The following is a 19,631-nucleotide window of genomic DNA, read 5'->3' on the forward strand; positions in this document are numbered from 1 at the left end:
AGCCCTTCTCACGTGGGTGTCCACAGATGAGACTCGGACTTCACGCAGAATTCTAACTTTGTATTTTGCATTTTCCCTGATATCTTCGGCGTGAGAGGTGGCTCGGTGGCTCCGCCAGCCAAGGTTACCGTTCTGTCCTGGGGCTTCCAAGACTTTACCCCTTTAATAATTACCAACTACCAAGAACCAAAGCAAAGTCGTAGATGGGTAAGCGCCGGGTGGTTCGGTGACCAAGGCGCTGAAGACTCAGGCTCCGGGCGTGTGTTTGAGACCGAAAGAGTGCGAGAGAGATTGATTCTACGGTTGGAAGTCGGTGTGGCGCTTGGCAGACGCTCCCTTGGCGGCTGTGGGGGCCGAGCTGTCTGGGAGCCCCGAGGGCCAGCCCCTCTCCTGGGCTGCTGCCGCCTCCTCCTCCTCTACCTCCTGCTCCTCCTCCCCGGGCTCGGGCCGCCCGCCCCCTAGTCTTGCTCGCGCCTCCGCCGCCACCGCACCATGCATTGGAGTAGCCGCTAGCCGGGCCAGCCGGCGCGCCCCGTCCGGGATGGGGCAGCAGAGCTCCTGACTTCTCCTTCGTCCCCGCTACCAGAGCCTCCCGATCGAGTATGGAGCCGTCCGCGGGCGGGAGCAGCGCTGGCCCCCCGGAGCCGCCGGTCCCCGGCCCCGCGGCCACCCCCGGCCCTGGCCCTGGCCCTACTGTGGCCAGCACTGGCCCCGCCGCCGCCGGCGCCGCCGCCGCAGCTCGGGACTCGGAGCGCCAGTTGCGGCTCCGGCTCTGCGTCCTCAACGAGATTCTGGGCACCGAGCGGGACTACGTGGGCACCTTGCGCTTCTTGCAGTCGGTCAGTCCCGGGGTTGGGCAGGGCGGGCGAGGGGTGGGGGAGGGACGTGTGTGTGTGTGTGTGTGTGTGTGTGTGTGTACACACACACACGCGTCTGGGGACAGACAGGGCAAACACAGCGGTCTGGCCGAGCACCTTGGCTGATCCCGGTTGGAAGTCACGGAACTGGACAGGGGTCTAGGCAGTGGGAAAGACGCGAGGCAGAGCTGGATCTAGGCTGCGGACCGAGGTTGGGTGGTGGTGGCGGAGAGGGTCATTGCACCGCAGATTGGGCTGGGCCCGGCATGGGGTGAGAAAAGACTGAGAGGTGCACAGGGGCCTGGGAGGTCATCGCAGAAAAGCGGGGAGCCGGAACCAGGAGGATTAGGGGGAGGAGGATATGGACTTACACATTATAAAGCTGGTTGGCTGTAGGGCACCCCGAGCATGGGGCACAGACCTTATCGAGAGAGGGGAGCATTGCTTCCTTTAGGAACCTGGGGCCGGGGGTTGCTAATTCCCAATCGGAGCCATCCCCGTACTTCCCCCTAGTCTTTGCTGTCGTAGTGTCTGGCGGTTGACTTTTATTAGTAGCCGGGAGTACCTTTAGGGACAGGAGAGGGGCAAGCCTTTCTCCAGGTTTTCGGACCCTCCAGGGTTGTATTTGTGGTTACCTCAGGGTCATGGTAGAAATCCCAGGGGAGAAGGAGAGAGGAGGGAGGAACAGACTTTCTTAGCTGACCCTAGATCCAGTGGTTCGTGTCGACAGCAAAAAAGACAGAGGTCTTTGCTGAGTATTTTCTAGGATTCTCTGCCTTTTTGTCTTTTCTCTCCTCTACTCCATTCAAATATTTTGAAAATTAGTTACATCCGATAGGCCAAGCCTCTTCTGCCAATCTTCACGGTAACTTCTTGCTTGGAATGATGATTCAATGTAACCCTTTCATCTTGCTGAGGGAGAAACTGAGAGGTGGGGGGTGGGGGTGGGGAAAGTAACTTGTGCAAGACCACAGAGCTAGTTAGTGGTGATCCTGGAACTAGAAACGTGGGTCATCTGGCTCTGAATCTCATTCACTCTGATGGCAGGTTTAGAAAAAGAACCTTCCTTTGTGAGTCCTGTCTCTAGATGTCTTATGATTTATCAGTTCTTCGCTGCAGAGCCGAACATTCTGAGTCTAGAGTTTGTTTAAGAGATCACAAGAGGGTACTTGTTTAGCACCCTGAGGAAATAATGTGTTTATGTATGAGAGACAGACAAGCCGACAGTAAATGCCTGGATGGAGGCTGTTGGAGTTTAATCTCCTGTCTTCCTGACTTTTCTGTTTGCACTGTTATCCCAGCAGGGACCTTTGCTACTTTACCCCCCCCCCCCTTACCTCCCAGGAAGCGTTAGTCTATTTTAATGATGGGCTTAGAGGGGGTGGGGGGGGTGGGTCTTGCTCTTAATACCCACACACCTCTTAGCTGGGTCCAGAAATAGGGAGTTGCAGCTGCATGTTGGAAGGCTGATTTTCCTGGGGGAGAGCAAAAGACACTCTTGAACCTTGGAGGCTTAGGTCTGAGCCAGTCCTGAATGAGGAGGCAGACCCGTGCTGCTTGGGGGAGGGGGAAAGAGGGGCTGTAGCTTTTCAAACCCTGGTATTGGCCATCTGGCAGGCAAACAGCCTTCCATCCTTGGACCTGTTTTTATTTTCAGTTCTTGACCAATCAATGCTAGGAGCCACCAACTTCTTCTGAGAGGCATGGTCTCAATTAAAGGCCAGGAGAGCATGGGAGTTGGCATCTCTTTCTCTCCTGAAACAACAACAAAAACTCTTCTCAATTTAAAATTGGCTGTTTCTGAATAAAAAATTCAGCCAAGTTTCTCATTAATGGTGAATTTTAAATCCCAGGGTAGTTTTTGGAATTATAGGACTATAGAACAGCAAGGGACTTACCTTAAGAGATCATTTAGGCAGTCCTTTCATTTTATAGATCAGGAAAGGCTCAGAGCAGGAACTTGGCTAAGGTCGAATAGTAAGCAATGTTGAGACTCCACCCTTAGCTTTTTGACTTCTAGTCCAAGGCTCATTATATTTTAATATGTTGTATCTCTTGTGAAGAAAGAATATGGAGAATTTTGAAGGCCATTTGGATTGTAGGACTTAAAATTGGAAGGGATCATCTAGTCTTAGCCCTCTTACTTGAGGCGGGGAAAGGAGTGAAGATGTGTGGTACTTAGAGTCTTGAAGACCTGAATTCAAATCCTATCCCAGACATTTGCTAGCTCTATGACCTCGGGCAAGTCACTCTACCTCTATCAGCCCATTTGTGCATCTGTAAAATGGGGCTAGTAGCGCCTACCTCACTGGGTGGTTTGTGAGGATCAGTGAGATAACATGTAAAGCACTTTGCAAATCTGAAAGTTAGCAATGTAAGATCTGGCTATTATTGATTTATAGATGGGGAACTGAAGCTCAGAGTGGCAAAGTTATTTACTTGAGACCATTTAGTAAGTTAGTGGCAGACCCCTCCTACAACACAGGTTTCCACCCTCCCTGTCCAGTTTTTCTTCTCTATCATTTAACCTTTCCTTCTCTGTCATCCTCATTCTCCTATTCTTTACATCTCTCCAGGGCCCAGCCCAGAAGGAATCAGGGAATACAAACCAATTTCTAAATTCAGTCAGTCCGAAAGCATTTATAAAGCACTTTTACAATATGCATACCAGGCATTAGGGATGCTGATACCAAATGAGACAGTCTTTGCTTTCACAGAGTTTATTTACATTCTCTTAATTATCATGGTAGCAATAATAGTAATAACCTACTTGGCATTTGTGTGATACTTGTGGAGGATGGACGTTATACATTATCTCATTCGAATCTGATGATCAGTAAACATTTATTGAGCATCTATAAGTGCCAAACACTGTGCTAAGTGCTTGGGAATCACCTTGTGAGGTAGGTACTCTGCAAGAAACAAACAAATAAAAGCTTCAGATGATGGATCTCTGGTCTCATTACTGTGGGTGTTTCCTCCTATAATTCATATCTCTGCCCACCCTTCCTGTCTACTTCCTCCCAGAAGTTTACTACAGGGGATTTATCCAAGGATCTAGAGTGGGATGAGAGGAAGTTTTCTTCCTCCGCTTCTTATGAGATCATGACATCATGATATCGGGATTGGAGTACATGGGCTCTGTCCTCATACCATGTGACCAGCCCTTCTTCTTTTTCTGATACATTTCTTTGATGAAATATTAGCCCTTTCTTGTTTGTGATATGTTACATTTAGCTTAGCCCAACCTTACCCGGCTCCCTGGGCAAAGATTCTCAACTTTAATTCTTCAGACATTTTAGTATTAGCATGTCATGTAGACACACCACCCCAAGAGTATTGGTATTAAAAAAATTGGCCTTCTTTTCAGAGGAGATGCTTGGGATCATTAATGTAACTGTAATTTGGGTTTTACAGGTGTTATTATTCCTATGATGTGGTGTGATTACACTGCTAGTAAGGGTCAGGATTTGAATTCAGATCTTTTATAACTCTTAAGCATTCTACCATGCTTGTTGTTAAATTTGTTCAAGCAAAGCATAATTAGGAAAGTGCTTTCCCTATTTCATCCTTTCAAATTATAGAACGAATTACTAAGGCAAATGTAAATTGATTTCATATGTAAAGGGAATCAGATACTGTTTTTATTTAAAAGGATACTTGGGTAGGCATCCTATCCACGCAAGTATTACCTCCACAGATTTGATGGAAGAGAGGAAAATAAATGTTTTTTTCATACCTTCCCTTCTTCCAGCCCTTTAAATCCTGATACTCAATCCTGAATTCTCTCTGTCTGCCATCCCTGAGCTCAGAGCTTGTCAGACTGCATCCAGAATGGGTTCCCAGTTATTGTTAGCCAGAGAGATTTGCTTACCTTCTCTTCTTGTGTTAGCAGGAAGGGTCCCTTAAGCCAACCTGCTCTTTGTCTTCATTAACAGGGGGTTATATTATCAGACCTGCTAATTAGGGTAGCTTTCTAGTATGACCAGCACTGACTTTGGCCCCACTGCAAGTTAATTCTATTCCCTTGCCTCTGCCCTGGTGGCTTCCTGGTCTTTATAATTGCTGGTGGCTGCTTGTGGGATTTGCCTTCTGTCTCCTGGTGTTATGTTGGAAGAATGTATGGGTAATCCCTCCGTTTAATGATTTGGCAGGGATTAAAGAGCTGAACTGATCTCTTCCAACCTCAGTTAACTTATTTTGTAAAAAATAGGTATTGATCAGAGATTTATTTGAACACCCACTTTTACATGGGGGCCCTGTGTTTGGTTTCACATTGGGGACAGAGAAGTGTGACATGATCTTACTGTCAGCAAGCTGGGAATCTAGTTGGGGAAGTATAAACACAGAAAGAGGTAACTAACAGCATGAAGCTTAAATTATAGTGAATTTCAGGACAGCAAGTGGTACTGTAACTAGCTTGCTTTGGGACAGTGGGAAGAGTCCTGGGCTCTGGTTTGGACTAGGAAGACTTTGGATCAAGTCCTAATTGTATGGTCTTGTAGAGATTATTCCCTGCGTGTCATATATTAGGTGCTTAATAAATGCTTGTTAACCTGACTTAAGTTCTTAGTTATAAGTTATAGAAATGTAAGATTACAAATCTTAATGATGATAGGGTTTCTAAAGAGAGAGCATTTTGGTCTGATTGAATCAAGGAAAGCTTCATTAAGCAAGTAGGATTTGAGCAGAGTATTGAAGGACTGGGCACAGTTGTTTGGATTGGATAGGTTTTGTGTGAATGTCTGAAAACTGTGCATGAGGACTAAGTCTGGTTTGTCTCAGCACGGTACTGGTATCCACCTAAAATTTTCTAGTCCATTAAGTACAAGATCTACTTTCCTCATTGACAAGGACTTGTGTGTACCTTTGTGTTCTAAAGGTATTCTTTCTCAAGTTTTCCCAGAGCACTTGGTCTAGATAGCTATGGTGGCCTCATCCTTCTCTTTGTATATACATTTGAGTCACATCTGGCTCCATAGAGCCACTTTATGAGTAAGAATGAGAGTGAGGTAACTCTGCATCACTTCAATTCAGTTCACTTGCACGACATCACCCCTTGATGTCACTGGTTCTTGAAAGAAAGGACAAACTACAAACAAAGCTCAGTAGAATAAAAGTTCCTTAAGGGCAGGAATGATGTTATTTTTCAATCCCCAGACCAACATATAGGAGGTGCTAAATAAGTGTTATTTGAATGACTTGGAATTGAATTCTGACATTTTATAATTATTTGAATAACAATAGAACAGATAGATTCATACTTGAGAATAACTATAATAATAAGGGCTTTAAAAGTTCCTTGAAAGTAACGGTCCAGCCTTATTCATCTTTTAAAATCCCTGACCATCAAGCACAGTCCACTGAACATAGACTCAGAGAAAAGAATAGATTTGTAGAATAGCAGAACGGGCCACTCATTTTACAGAAGATTAAAAAATTGTGGTCTACGGAGGTTTACTGACTTGTCCACCACAGGAGGAAATAGCAGAGCTGGGAACCCTGACTAAATCCAGTGCCTTTTGCTAGTATACCCGGCTGTTTCTGCCCAATCAAATGTTGAAGAGTCATGTAGAAAAAATTGTCAATTGGTTTGAAAAAAAGCTAGGAATAGAGAATTCCTTCTCCATGTTTTATCTTCAGGTTGGACAGTGAGGTTGGTACCCTCTAAAGATAATTTTTTTTGGAATGGGGTGGGAAAAGGGCAGGTTTTTTTTTTTTTAATAAGTAGAGGTTCACAGATATGGGCAAGTGGGACATCACGAAATCCCAGAATGCAAAATGGGAAGAACTCTTAGAATATTTTACGTTAGAACTGGAAGAGACCTCAGTAGGAGTAATTGTTAAGCCTTAGAGAATGGAAGCAAACAGTGGCATCAAAATGGGACCATTTCTTTAACAGTTTGGCAGAGAGAAAAATGGAAAAGGTTGCAGAGAGATGAAGATGAGAGGTCACAGGTCCTTGGAAAGATTTTCCAGTTTGAGGCTTGCCAAGTCCTTTTCGGGGCTGCTCATCCGCCTTTGGTGTCTGTCCATGTATCAACTTACTGGTACTGTGGCTCCAAGAAGCTGTAGCATGTGCAGAGGCTGCATCCTGGTAAACCTGCCCTGGCAGATGGACTAAACCAGGTGGAGGGTAACTGACAGGCCTCAAACCTGTTGGTGAGTTAGGGGGATGTCTGTGCCAAGCATGTGAAGACTTTCCTCTGCATCCTGGACCATTGCCAGTCATCCTGACTTTTTGTCTTATCACTGGACTCTTCACTAAAATTCCAGTTAACTCTCAAGTCAAGACGTAATCTATCATATACTGTTTCACTATTTATAGTCCAGGGGTAGGGAACCTGTGGCCTGGAGGAATGGTTCCCCATGATTTACACTCTACCCTGACTCCAACATCATGATGTCATTGGTTCTCTTTGAAAGTGCCAATCTCTACTATGGAACTTAACTCCCACCTTTTGTGAGGCTTCTAAAATCCTATCTTATACTTTTATTTTTGGTACTTAAAACAGGTGTGAGGGTTGAGGGGGAGGGAAGGGGGGATGAAGGCTCTTTAGAGTTATCATTCATTTAAAAAAAGTTGATTATCCCATTTCTCCTCTGGGAAGGTCTAGTGGTAAAGCCTTAACATTGACTTCGGGGGTGTGCTCCCCATTCAGCACACCCTCAGTTCCTTTATTGAACCCATTTGTTGATGGGATCGTGGATTTTGAGTTGGAAGGCTCTTTAAAAGTCATGGAGTACTGTGCTCTCATTTAGGGAGGAGGAAAAGAGACTCAGAGAGATTAATTGGCTTCCCTAGCCAGGGTCGCACAGTTAGTAATGACGGAGATTGTATTTTACTGCAAGTTCCGCTGATTGTACTTCATAGTGTTGAATTCCACCTTTAGAAGCCTTTGTCGGTCTCCATGCTGGTGCCTTTTACGTCTCAGTTGAAATACCACCTTCTGCAAAAAGCCTTTGATTGGCTCCCTTAATGCTAGTGCTTTCTCTCTGAAAATATTTCCAGTTTATCCTATACTACATATATATGTAGTATATATGTACATATATGTACATCTGTCTATCTTGTTTATACATAGTTGTTTGCATCTTGTCTCCCCCATTAGATTGTTAGTTCCTTGACTGTTTTTGCCCTTTTTTTGGTATCTCTGGCACTTATCGCAGTGCCTAGCACACATTAGGCACTTAATAAATGATTGTTGACCTGACTTCGAAGTCAAGTCATACTCACTGTGTGCTGTAGTGGAATGAGCACTGGTCTCTGAGTCAGGAGACCTGGGTTAGCTGTGTGACCTTGGGCAGTTTAAGTAACCACTCCCAGCTTGTTTTTTCCTCACCTCTATAATGAGAGTGAGACTGGGTGACCTCTCAGGCTCAGCTCATCATCTCATGATCTAGTGAATCTTAAAAACTGGTGGGACCTTAGAGATTATCTAGACCAGCAGCTTCCTGCCTCATGCCCATGTTTCTTTGGTAACATCTTTGATCCAGAATCATCTGGATCTGATTGTCTGTTGTCCAAGAGTGGGGAGGGGGCCACGGCTGTCTTTGTAGGGCTCTCTCCTCTCTCCTGTGACAAGGCTGTAGGAGCCTTGTGTCCCTGCTCAAAAGACAACCCACATCCTACTCAAGCTGTCTTTGTAACAGATCCCTTCACACCCAATCCAGTTGCAGAAGAATGTTTTCTTTTAAATTTGGCATACAAAGGCTGTCCAGTGGGGATGAAGAGAGGAGAGGAGAGTGGAGGTGGGAGGCTGGGTTCTTTCGGTCTTGTCCTGCCTAGCTATAGTGCAAGAGCAAATCTGCACCTGGACTGGCACTTGTGAGACATGAAGACTTAATATTGAAAAAGATCTTAGGAAGGGGAAGGACTGTGGACTAGGAAGAAGCTTGGATGTGAGAGAGGACAAGCTTCTGAATTCTAGATAGGCGTCTCCCACTTATTTACCTGTGCAACTTTGGGCCATTTGCTTTACATCTATGGGTCCTGATTTCCTCCTATAGACTGGGGATAATAGTTTACTATATTTCACTGGGAATATAGGACTTACTGGAAAAGACCCTGACATGTTGGGAAAGATTGAAGGCAAAAGGAAAAAGGGATGATAGAGGACGAGATGGATAGATACTGTCATGGAAGCAACAAACATGAGCTTAGACAAACTTCAAGAGATGGTGGAGGATAGAAGGGACTGAACAAGAACCAGAATCTGTTTCACAGGTGATTAGATGAGATAAAGGTAGAGAGTTCTCTGATATCCTAAAGTCCTATGCCCATGTCCGCGTTAATTATTCTCTTTTTCTCAGTATCCTTCCTTCTCAATACAGATTTATAGAGTCATAGATTTAAATGGGGCTTTTTTTTTGTTTTTTTGTTTTTAGGCAATTGGGGTTAAGTGACTTGCCCAGGGTCACACAGCTAGTAAGTGTCAAATGTTTGGTCTGAGGCTGGATTTGAACTCAGGTCCTCCTGACTTCAGGGCCGGGGCTCTATCCACTGTGCCACCTAGCTGCCTCCTAAATGGGACTTTTGAGGCCAAGGAGTCCACACCCTTTCATTTTTTAGAAGAGGGACTGAGACACGGAGAGGTTAAATGAGTTGCCCAAGGTCACACAGCTAGTAAGTGTCTCAGGCAGGATTTAAATTCAAGTCTTTTTGACTCCCAAGTCTCAGCACACTCTATGCTGCACTATAGAAATTGCTGGTCCCAAGCCTCTTTCTTCTGACAAGAACTGCCCCTTCAGTTACTTGTGCCTTTGAGGTTGAAAGCATTGCTAGGGTGACTAGTGAGAGGTGGGGTTTGAAGAAGGGGGAGAGGAGAGCAGGAAATAAGCATTTATTGAGTGCCTGCTATGTCCTGGGCCCTGGGTAAGCTCTTCCACAAATATTTTCTCATTTGGTAGGCATCTAGGCTTGCTTAGGGTTATGGAGGTGGGCTCCTTGGTCCTCTGTGGGCCAGGCCATACTGGAAGTATTTTTCAAAGGAATTGTCTGACGTTTCCAAGGCAGTGAAGGGGAGGAGGGAAGCTCTCAACCAGTTTGGTTTAATTTTCTTTTCTTCCTTTACTCTAGAAAGACTAAGCAGGCATGTGCATTTGATTATGGTGTCCCTGACCCCTCTCTTGTATTGTGGTGGGATACTTAATCTGTGTTTACATAGGGGTGTTTCAGTGTGGAGTCTGCTATTGACAGATGATCCCTTGATCTATACTTTGGAGAGGTGAAGCTATTTCTGGGAGGGTGGCTCAGAGAGCCAGAAAACAGGTGTGGTGGTCACTGGACCCAGGATACATGGGAGGATCTTAGCTGCTCTGGTGGGAATGGTAGAACTTCTCTCCTGCCCATTCCTGTTTGTACCAACTGGGCTTCTGTCAAAACAAGTCACAAGAATGACAGAGCGCAGAGTGGAAAAGCCCATTTGTGCCCTTGTCTCTGACTAGGGCTGAGCCATAACCTTCTGCAGGAGCACAGACCTCCAAGGATCTTCAAGGACTCTCGCAAGGAATGGGATGAGAGCTCGGGATCTGCATGACTGTGGGCAGGTCACATCATAAGCGTCAAAGGTTTACAGCTGAAAGGGTTTTCAGAGGTCATTTTGTCTAGCCCCCATATTTTATAGATGAGCAAACTGACAGGTTTAAGAGGCTTGTCCAAGGTCACATAGCTACTAAGTGGTGGGGCTGGGATTTTGAGTCCAGCTTCTCTGATCACAAATCCCATACTCTTTCCATTGCATTATATATTCTGGGCCTGTCTTCCTTTGTAAAATGGGGATTTGTAATACTTTATAAATAGGAACTGCTTTAGTTCATGATGATAAGAAAAAGAAAAATTCAGGATGCTCAAGTCCTGCATTTGCTATAACAGTGGCAAACTTTTGGTTTCTTTGCACATTCAAAAATTGTTTTTAGTAGCAATATTAACTCCCCCTACCCCCCACAAGAACTTTGTTCATGTAGATTATATCTATTGCTCTTTGCCATATTAAAAATTAGAACATTTTAGTATTATAAAATTAATTTTGACCTCTGTGACCTCCTGAAAAGGTCTTGGCTACCCCCAGAGGTCCCCGGGCCATACTTTGAGAACCCTTTTAGAGGAATATCTTCGGTTTCTCAGAACTTGTGTTCTCATCCATAAAATAGGATACAAATACCTGTCTCAGGTTTAAGATGGCATACATGAAAATATTTCTGTGAAACTTTACAGTTTATGAGCTGTTTTCCTCATAACAACCCAGTGATGTAGGTAGGGTATCATCCCTAGATAAAGCTCGATGAAGTTGAGTGGTCAGCCAATGGTTGCTTAGCTGGGTGCCAGAGCTGGGTGTACAACTTTTGTCTTTTTGACCAGACGCTCTGTAAGACTCCCAATGAATGTCGTTTGAAGTGTTATATACTATAGGAAAGGAAGGCGTTCTTAATGTTTGTTATCTGGGAGACTTCCTGAAGGAGGTGGGACTTTACATGGGTGGGGCCCAAGGAGAAGCTAGGCTTGTAGGTTGTGGTTGGGACTGGGGTGGGGGGGGCGGTGTGTGAGGTGTGCCAGCCACAGGCCTGAAAAAGGGTTTGTTTACTTTTACCTAGGCCCTCCCTTCCTGTGTGGGGGTAAGACATAGAAGTTGTATGGTGGAAGCAAAGCTTTGAGGGAGTCATAGGTCTCTAAGTTTTTGGTCCCTGTTTTGGAATGACTTCTATTAAGTATCCTCAGTGCAGAGCTCTGTGCTCTTTGCTGGGGGTAAAAGAGGGTCCCTGTTCTACTGGAGCTAACAGTCCAGCACACAAGACATAAGCTCAGAGAACTAGAACACAATAATAATATTAGATTTCGCATTAGAGAATTGCCTTGTGAGGTTATAGGGGGAAGGTTCTTATTTACCGGGAGGCTGAAGAAAGGCTACTCTGAGGGGGTGACATTTTGAGTTTGACTCTTAAGGGATGAATGATGGAGGTGGCAGGCAGGTAGTGAGGACATTCTAAGTATTAGGCAATAGCGTGAACAAAGGCATGGGAGACTGGGTGAACGTGGTGCTCCGAAGTGGCAGCCTGGCATAGGGAGGGTAATTAGAAAGGTAGAAGAGTTAGAGGAGTTTCAACTTCGCCTCCTAGGTAGGTGATAGTGAGCCACAGAAGGTTTTTGAGCCAAGGAATGGAAAGGTGGATTGGAGGGATTTGTGAGTAAAGGCAGCGTGGGCACTCAAACCATCATGGATCAGATTTGTTTCTGATTTTTTCCTAAGCTCCATTTACTGGTGTGATAAGGTCATACCTCAAGAGCTGGAAGGGACTTCAGACCTGGTCCACCCCCCTCCCTTCTGCTGAAGCCCAGTGATGTTAAATGACTTGGCTAAGGTCATCCCAGTAGAAAATGATGGTAGTGGGATTTGTACCCAGGTCTTCTGACTCCAGAGGCCATGCTCTTTCCACTGGCATATGCTACCTCCTTAAAGGGGTGTAAGCCAACATCTCCTTACATTTTTCCAGTATTTTGTTAAAAAGACTTCCTGACCAAGGCAATCGTGGGATGAGAGGTAACGGGACAAGGAAACCCTTCCTAGATCCCAGGTCACTAAAGTTCTGATCTCTTTTGAAACACTTTTATTTAATTTTATTTTTAAAATTTTTTATTAATTTATTTTGATTTATCAACAATCACTTCGATAAGCTTTTGAGTTTTAAATTTTTCTCCTCCTCTCTCCCCAAGATGGCGCACAATCTGATATAGGCTTTACATATACATTCCTATTAAACATATTTTCACATTAGTTGTAAGGAAGAATTAGAACCAATAGGAGGAAACACAAGAAAGAGGAAACAAAACAAAACAGAAGAAAAAAAATAGCAAATAGAATGCTTCAATCTGCATTCAAACTCCATAGTTCTTTCTTTGTATGTGGATAGCATTTTCCATCATGAGACTTTTAGAGGTGTCTTAGATCCTTGCATTGCTGAGAAGAGCTAAGTCTATCAAAGTTAGTCATTGTATAACATGGCTGTTATTGTGTACAACATTCTCTTGGTTCTGCTCGCTTCACTCAGCATCAGTCCATACAAGTCTTTCCAGGTTTTTCTGAAGTCTGCCTGCTCATCATTTCTTATAGCACAATAGTATTCCAACACTTCTTTTTTTTGTTCTGTTGTTATTACCATCCCCAGTTTTACAGATGAAGAAATTGGCTCAGGTAAAATACTATTAAAAGAAAAATGGACTTAGGGAAGTTTTGACTCTTTAGGGTTACGCAGGAAAACTATGACCTAGTCAGAATTAAAAAATATAAATATAACCCCCTAATTCTTCCTGCTTGACTCCCATTAGGCACCTCCCCTACCTTGGCTGATGAAGCATGAGATTCAAGTGAATTTACCTGGGTTCAAGTCCTGAACATACTGCTTTTTACTAGCCAAGCAACCAGGGTCAGATCACTGAATCTTTCTCTCTTCAGCAAAATGAGGATAATGTTACCTGTCCTATCTAGGTATGGTAGTAAGACTCAAATGAGGTAAAGTTTTGGAAGAATTTTGTAAACTATAAAGAGCCATGCAAATTCAGGCAGTTATTATTATCTGACCTGTGGCTCTAGCTACCAGGAATTCACAGCAGAGGTTAGACTTGTTGTGTATTTCTTGTTTGGTTTTAAACTTGTTAAGGTCAGGGAATCTTTAGATTTAGGGGGAAAATAAAAGAAGAAAAAGGGCCAGACTTTGATCAAGCAAAATAGTTGTACCTCCTGTGGTCTTTGATTGTACTTGAGGACAGATACACTTATATAGGGAGAAGATGTAGGTGTTAATGTAGAAAGGAGCTCAGATCATAAAACATAGAATGTCCTAAGCTGTTAGGACCAGAGTACTTGTCTAGTCCAGAAAGACTTATTTGAGGTCATTGAAATTTGTTCATTTTTTTTCCCAGTTAATTCACTTCAAAAAGTATTTACTAAGCACTGTGTAAGCACTCTGTTGGGTGGCTAAGAATTGTTGTTGAGTTGTTTTTTAGTTATGTCTGACTCTTGGGATTATCTTTTGTATGTATTTTTGTTGTTGTTCAGTTGTTTTAGTCATGTCCGACTATTTGTGATTCCATTTGGGGTTTTTTTGGGCAAAGATACTGGAGTGGTTTGCCATTTCCTTCTCCAGCTAATTTTACAGATGAGGAACTGAGGCAAACAGGGTTAAGTGACTTGCCCAGGGTCACATAGCTAGTAAAGTGTCAGAGGTCAGATATGAACTCAGATGTTCTTGACTTCGGGCTGGTGCTCTGTCCACTGTCCCACTTAGCTGCCATAGGTTAACCAGACCAAGAAAAAAGAAAGGTAGTAGAGACAGTAATAATATCTACATATAAACAAAAATGAAAAATAATTCCCTTCCATCCCCCCCACCAAAAAAAATCCACTTCCAAACAAACCTAATAATCCTAAAACTGAAACCTACCAAGGGAACACTTCTTCAGAATTTAATTTAAAAAACCCTGGTCTACCTAACCCCCAGGAAGTTGTTCTACAGCCAGTGATGACCAATATCTGATTAGCAACCATAGGTTAGACAAAACTAATTTAGTTCACTTTTGGTGGCCAATAGGTATATCTGCTCCCTGTTGAACCTCTGGGATTAACACTGGGCTCTTCTCCTCAATTTTGCTCTGAACTCAGTTCCCAGAAATCTCCAAAGCCTATTAATGAGGGTCCAGGCCAAGGGGTTGCATTGCTAACGAGGAAACCTAGAGGGTCTCTCCTTAGGTAGCTTGTGGAAGGGGTGGGGTGGAGGTTTGGCCCAGATTTTCTCCATGGGCCTCCTGCTGATACCTGCATCTGTCTGTCGCCACATTTCAGGAACCATTTGTCAACAGATGTTGCCAGATGTTGTGGGCTGGGGATGGGGGTGGGGAGCAAGATTGGGGAAGCCCTTCCTGTTTGCTTTGATGGGGAACTAGCAGCAGAGTCATAAAGTGTAGGTCACGGGATGGTGTTTTCTCTTTAACTGACACAGCTGGGATCAGGGCCCAGCAGCAGGTCACAGGTTTCATCCCCTTCTTAATGCAGACCTTGAAATGGAATGGGGGGAAGGGAGAAGGGAGCAATAGGGAATGAGGCTAGTATGGATGTTCTGTGTTTGAGAGGGCTTGGGGAGTAGAACTTGAGAAAAGAGTATGAATGTGGCAGGGTTGAGGTGACCTAGTATTTGAATATTCCTTGAGGGTGAGGAGAGGATCTCATTTAGTCTCATTTTGAGGAAGTGAATTGTGGTAAGGAGAACACTGGATTTGTAGTCAGAAAAAACTTAGTAGCTGTGTGACCTTGAGCAACTCCCTTAAAGTCTTCAGGGCTCCAGCTTCTTCATCTGGGGTCTAGATGATGTCTAAAGTTTTCCTGAAACTTTAAAGACTGTAATCCACCCCCTTCTCCCCTTCCTGCCCACCTCCCACTAGCTCCTAGCACCATACTTTTCCCAAGGTAGGTGCTTAGTAAATGAATAAATGGAGATACTCATTAGTGTTAGGCAACTAGGACCTCCTAGGTTCTCCTTGGAGAGGGTTTAAGACTCTTCTATTTTCAGTGTGGAAAAACCTCCCTTCTGCTCATAAGCAGAAGAAAAGGAGAGGGAGTGAGGAACACAGGTAAGGCCTGCAGATAGACAGCAGAGTAGGGGGACATTTCATAGGTTTGTAGGATTTAAGCTGCTTAGGAAAGAAGCCTAAGTGATTGCCTTGCCAAATTCTCCTTTCCTCTGTTTTATAGATGAGGAAATTTAAGCTCATAAAAGGGAGGGGACTTTCACACGGGGTGAATTAGGGCCAGACCTAGAACTAGAACCCAGAATGCCCCATTTCTTATTCCAGGGCTCCATCCCATTGGCATGAAGTCAGTCCGGAGCCTCTGGCTAAGCCTTATAAAATATTGGGGACCTTAGGCGTATCTAGTCCAACCGCATCGTTTTACAGATGAGGAAATAGGCTTATGTATAAGGGATGTGATTTGGCTATGATCACACTTAAACTGAGGTCTGTTGAGGCTCCTCCTTGCAAATTCACTGCTCTTTTCCGCTTCACCAATTCAGGCTGGTAGGGAATGAGGCTTAAAAGTCTCATCCAAGTGATTGGAATTAACCTTTCGGCATAGAGCTAGTCCCAGTGGCCCCCTCCTGTTGGTTCCTTTCTCTCCCTAGGTTGCTGGGGGTGGCTTTTTTTTTTCCAGGGGAAGTCTATAGCTAGTGGTTGGAAGCTGGAGGCTGGAGAATAATGTCTTATTCTTTGGCCTACGGGCAGAGTAAGGCTTGTATGCCTGTCCAAAAGTGTCACAGGGATGGGGGGCAGGGGAGTGAAGGTAGCTTTGTTTGTTCCCTTTTCTCTGCTTGAGGTGGTGGTGGTAAGGGTGGTGTTGGGGGAGGAGGAGGAGGCAAACAGTCTCTGACAGTGAGGAGGAATAGGAGGAGGAGGAGTCTGAGTTAGTTCCTCTGAGTTCCTTTTTAAGTGGGGCAGAGGAGGACTATGGTGGGAAGCCCTTGCAACATCAGCTACTGAACTGGAATTTCCCATATCTGTCTGCTCTACTTCTCAAATCTCACTAACTTCCTCCAGGTCACTCCATGGATTTTTGGCATAGGGGGAAGAGGTTTGGAGTTGGAGGTCCCAACTCTGCCTTGTTAAACCTTACTGTGAAGTGGGGCTTCCCTAGTCTACGTCTCATTTCTCTTATCCATCAAATGAGAGGGGTGAGATTAGATGGCCACAAAGATCCCTCCCAATGCTTGATCCTGTAATCTTGTTCCACTGTGCATTTAGGCTGTGATTGCCACAGAGATCGTCCAAACTGCTACAGGCTTGGGGTGCCACCCCAAATGTCACAGGACCTAGTTCAGCTTAAGTTTCAGCTGATTCTCTTTATCACTTCTGTACTCTCCATCAATCTTGTCTTTTAGTTGCTTAGCTCAAACAGAGGGTGTCTTTCGGACTCTTCTGCCAACCCCTTTGGTCAGTAAGTCTTAAAAGGAAACTTGAAAGGCAGGAACGCTGCACTCTCTTTTCATCCCAGATTTGAGGGCTTAAGCCTTCCAAACCAGGCTCATAATCCATTTCTGGGACCCAGAAGTAGTCATTGCACCTACACTTGTCCCATTCAGGTACGTCCTCCTCATTTTTTTCTGCTATTGAAATCCCTTTAATCCTAAAGTCCTTACCTGGAAGTCTTCAGTTACCCTAGACAATACTGCTTTGTCTCTCTAATAGCATTTTAAGGTAGAATTAGAGAAGACTTGAGTCAGAGAGGACCTTTCAACATAGAATGTCAGACCTTGGAGGGATCTTAGAACCCAGAATGTCAGAGCTGAAAGGAACCTTGGAACCTGTCTATGTCAGAACTGGAAGGGATGGTAGAACCTAGAATGTCAGCAGGAAAGGGACTTTAAAACATAGACATAGACTGTCAGAATGGAAGGGACCTTAGAACCTAGAATGTCAGAGCTGGGAAGAACATTAGGCTATAGAATTGAGAGTTGAATATAGAAAGAGTTGAGAAAGACCTCAGAACATAAATTTCAGAGCCAGAAATGGCCTCATTATGGGTTGCATCATCTAACACTCAGATCCCTCCTCTCCTGTATAATTCTCTGATGTTGCTACCTGTCTTGTCCCCCTGACTAGACAAGAGAGTAAACTACTAAGGAAGGGTTGGTGGAGCCCAGGATCAGAGATATTCCCAGAGAAGAGCAGGGAGCTCTTAGCTACTTTGTGGGACCTGCCCTCCAACACCCCAGTTTGATTTCCTTGGCTTCATCAGCTGGGTTTTCCTGTCTTTCCCTCATCTTGCTCCCTTCTCCCATGGAGGCCAACCCACTTTCTTCAGTGGTCATATAATACAAATCACCAAGTGTAGGCTTGGTCTAAGCCCAAGCTCAAGGTGTTTCATTTCATTACATCCCACAAGGAAAGTGTTTTCTTTTTCAGAATTAAACTTTTGGAGACCAAGGCACCGGGGGACCAGGTTATTCCCTTTTCCTAGAGTGATCCAATCTTAAGTACAATTGAATGAGAGATCAGGAGTAGGAGGAAGGGAAAGGATGTAGGAAAAACAAAACTCATCTAGATTTTCTATTCCCTGAGGGAGAGGCCTATGTCTTGTACTTTTTCTGCTTCTTCTACAACACCTGGCTCAGTAAATTAAATGGGCATATTGCCTCAGTTTGAAGTAGTTTTCTTTTTTGGAGCTCTTTGGGCTGGATGAACACCTGTCCCTCTGGGTTAAGGGTAGCTTTGTTTGGTGGCAGAAGGGGACTAGATGGAATATTTGTACCCTTAGGGAAAGGGGTTACGTATTTTGGTGTCTTGGACTCCCTTCTCTTCTGGTGCAGCCTATGGACAGCTTCTCAGAATAATTTTTTTAAATGCATAAAATAATACATGTAGCCTTAAAAAGGAAGCCAGTTATTGAAATATTAATCAAAATATTAAAATTTTCAGAGTCCCCTCTGAAATCTCTCCATGGCCCTTGCCTTTGAGGGCCTTGAATCCTTCCCGTATAAGGATTTCAAGATTCCCTCCAAAAGATTCAGTGAGCAGGCCATGGATGCCACAGGAGAGGCTGTTGCTCAGTTCCTAGTAACAAAGGCTTCTCTGTCCCAGGGCCTGGTGTAAAATTTATTTCAGCAATGAGCAATGAGTTTGGTGCTGGCTGAGGGAGGGGGTGTGAGAGTTAATGGAGAAAAGAGGGAGACTGATCTTTTCCATCAGTCCTACATCACTCTCTCCTTTAGGAGCTGATGAGGTGAATAGCCTTGGTGACAGTCACTCTGAAGCTTGCAGACTAGAATGGTCTGTCATATTTAGGAGTGTAGAATGAATGTCAGATCTAGAAGAGACCTTAGGATGTGAAATCATACTATGCTATAGATTTAAGGTTGAATTTAAGGCTGGAATAGCTTTTAGGAGTCATTTAAGTTGCCTGAGGGTCCCCAACCTTTTCAAGTATAAAGATTCCCCTTTAAAATAAAAAAAAAATTTCTTCGCGTCACTTTCATTTCCACATTTTTATTCCTCCCCCTCCTCTACCCAGAGCATCATCCCCTATAACAGAATATGAGGGAAAACAAAGCAGTTGAGTAAAACTAACCCAATACATTAATGGAATATGACAGTATAAACAATATTCTGCTCTCTTAGTCTCCTGCCTCAGGAAAGGAAAGAGGTAGGTGCATTTTTTATTTTAACAAAACTCTTCTTTGGGACCAGACTTGGTCGTTGTAATTATTGAGTGTTGAAATATTTTTAAAAATCTACATTGTTACAGTCATAGTGTATATTGTTTCCATAGTTCTGATTATTTCACTTTGTATTAGTTCATGCTTTTCTTTATTTTTCTCATTCCTTATTTCTTGTAGTACAGTAATATGCATTACATTCATGTTTGTTTAGCCTATCCTCAATTGTTGGACATCTATTTTGTTTCCAGTTTATTGGCACTAAAAAGGTGCTGTTCTAAATATTTTGTTGTTCTCTTTCCATCTTTGACCTTCCTGTGGTTTATACCTAGCAGTGGGATCTCTGGGGTGAAGAGCATAGATGTTGTAGTCACTGAGCATAATGAGAATCTCTTTTTAATATAAAAAAAAATTCATGTATCCTCACATAATAGCCTGTTGTACTATTGCTGTTTGTTAATGGAGAAGATACATATTGACGTGCACTATGAATTCAAGAATGCATTTAAATTAATTTGCTATTTGTTATTCACAATAAACAGTTATATATTTTTGAAGAGTAGTAATCCATATAGGTAT

At 43.9% G+C, this 19,631-nt stretch overlaps 1 protein-coding gene across 1 annotated transcript in view; it reads left to right on the forward strand.

The window, feature by feature from the left end:
* The first annotated feature begins 476 nt into the window (after positions 1–476).
* The window catches only part of PREX1 (phosphatidylinositol-3,4,5-trisphosphate dependent Rac exchange factor 1), a 243,998-nt gene continuing 224,843 nt past the window's right edge, over positions 477–19,631 (forward strand). Inside the window, exon 1 of the mRNA XM_027851373.1 lies at positions 477–839. Coding sequence (XP_027707174.1) covers positions 603–839 — 237 coding nt within the window. The 5' untranslated portion in view covers positions 477–602. The remainder of the gene's footprint in view (positions 840–19,631) is intronic.

This window comes from Vombatus ursinus, unplaced genomic scaffold (genome assembly GCF_900497805.2).
Source record: "Vombatus ursinus unplaced genomic scaffold, bare-nosed wombat genome assembly UNPS02000580.1, whole genome shotgun sequence".
NCBI lineage: Eukaryota > Metazoa > Chordata > Mammalia > Diprotodontia > Vombatidae > Vombatus > Vombatus ursinus.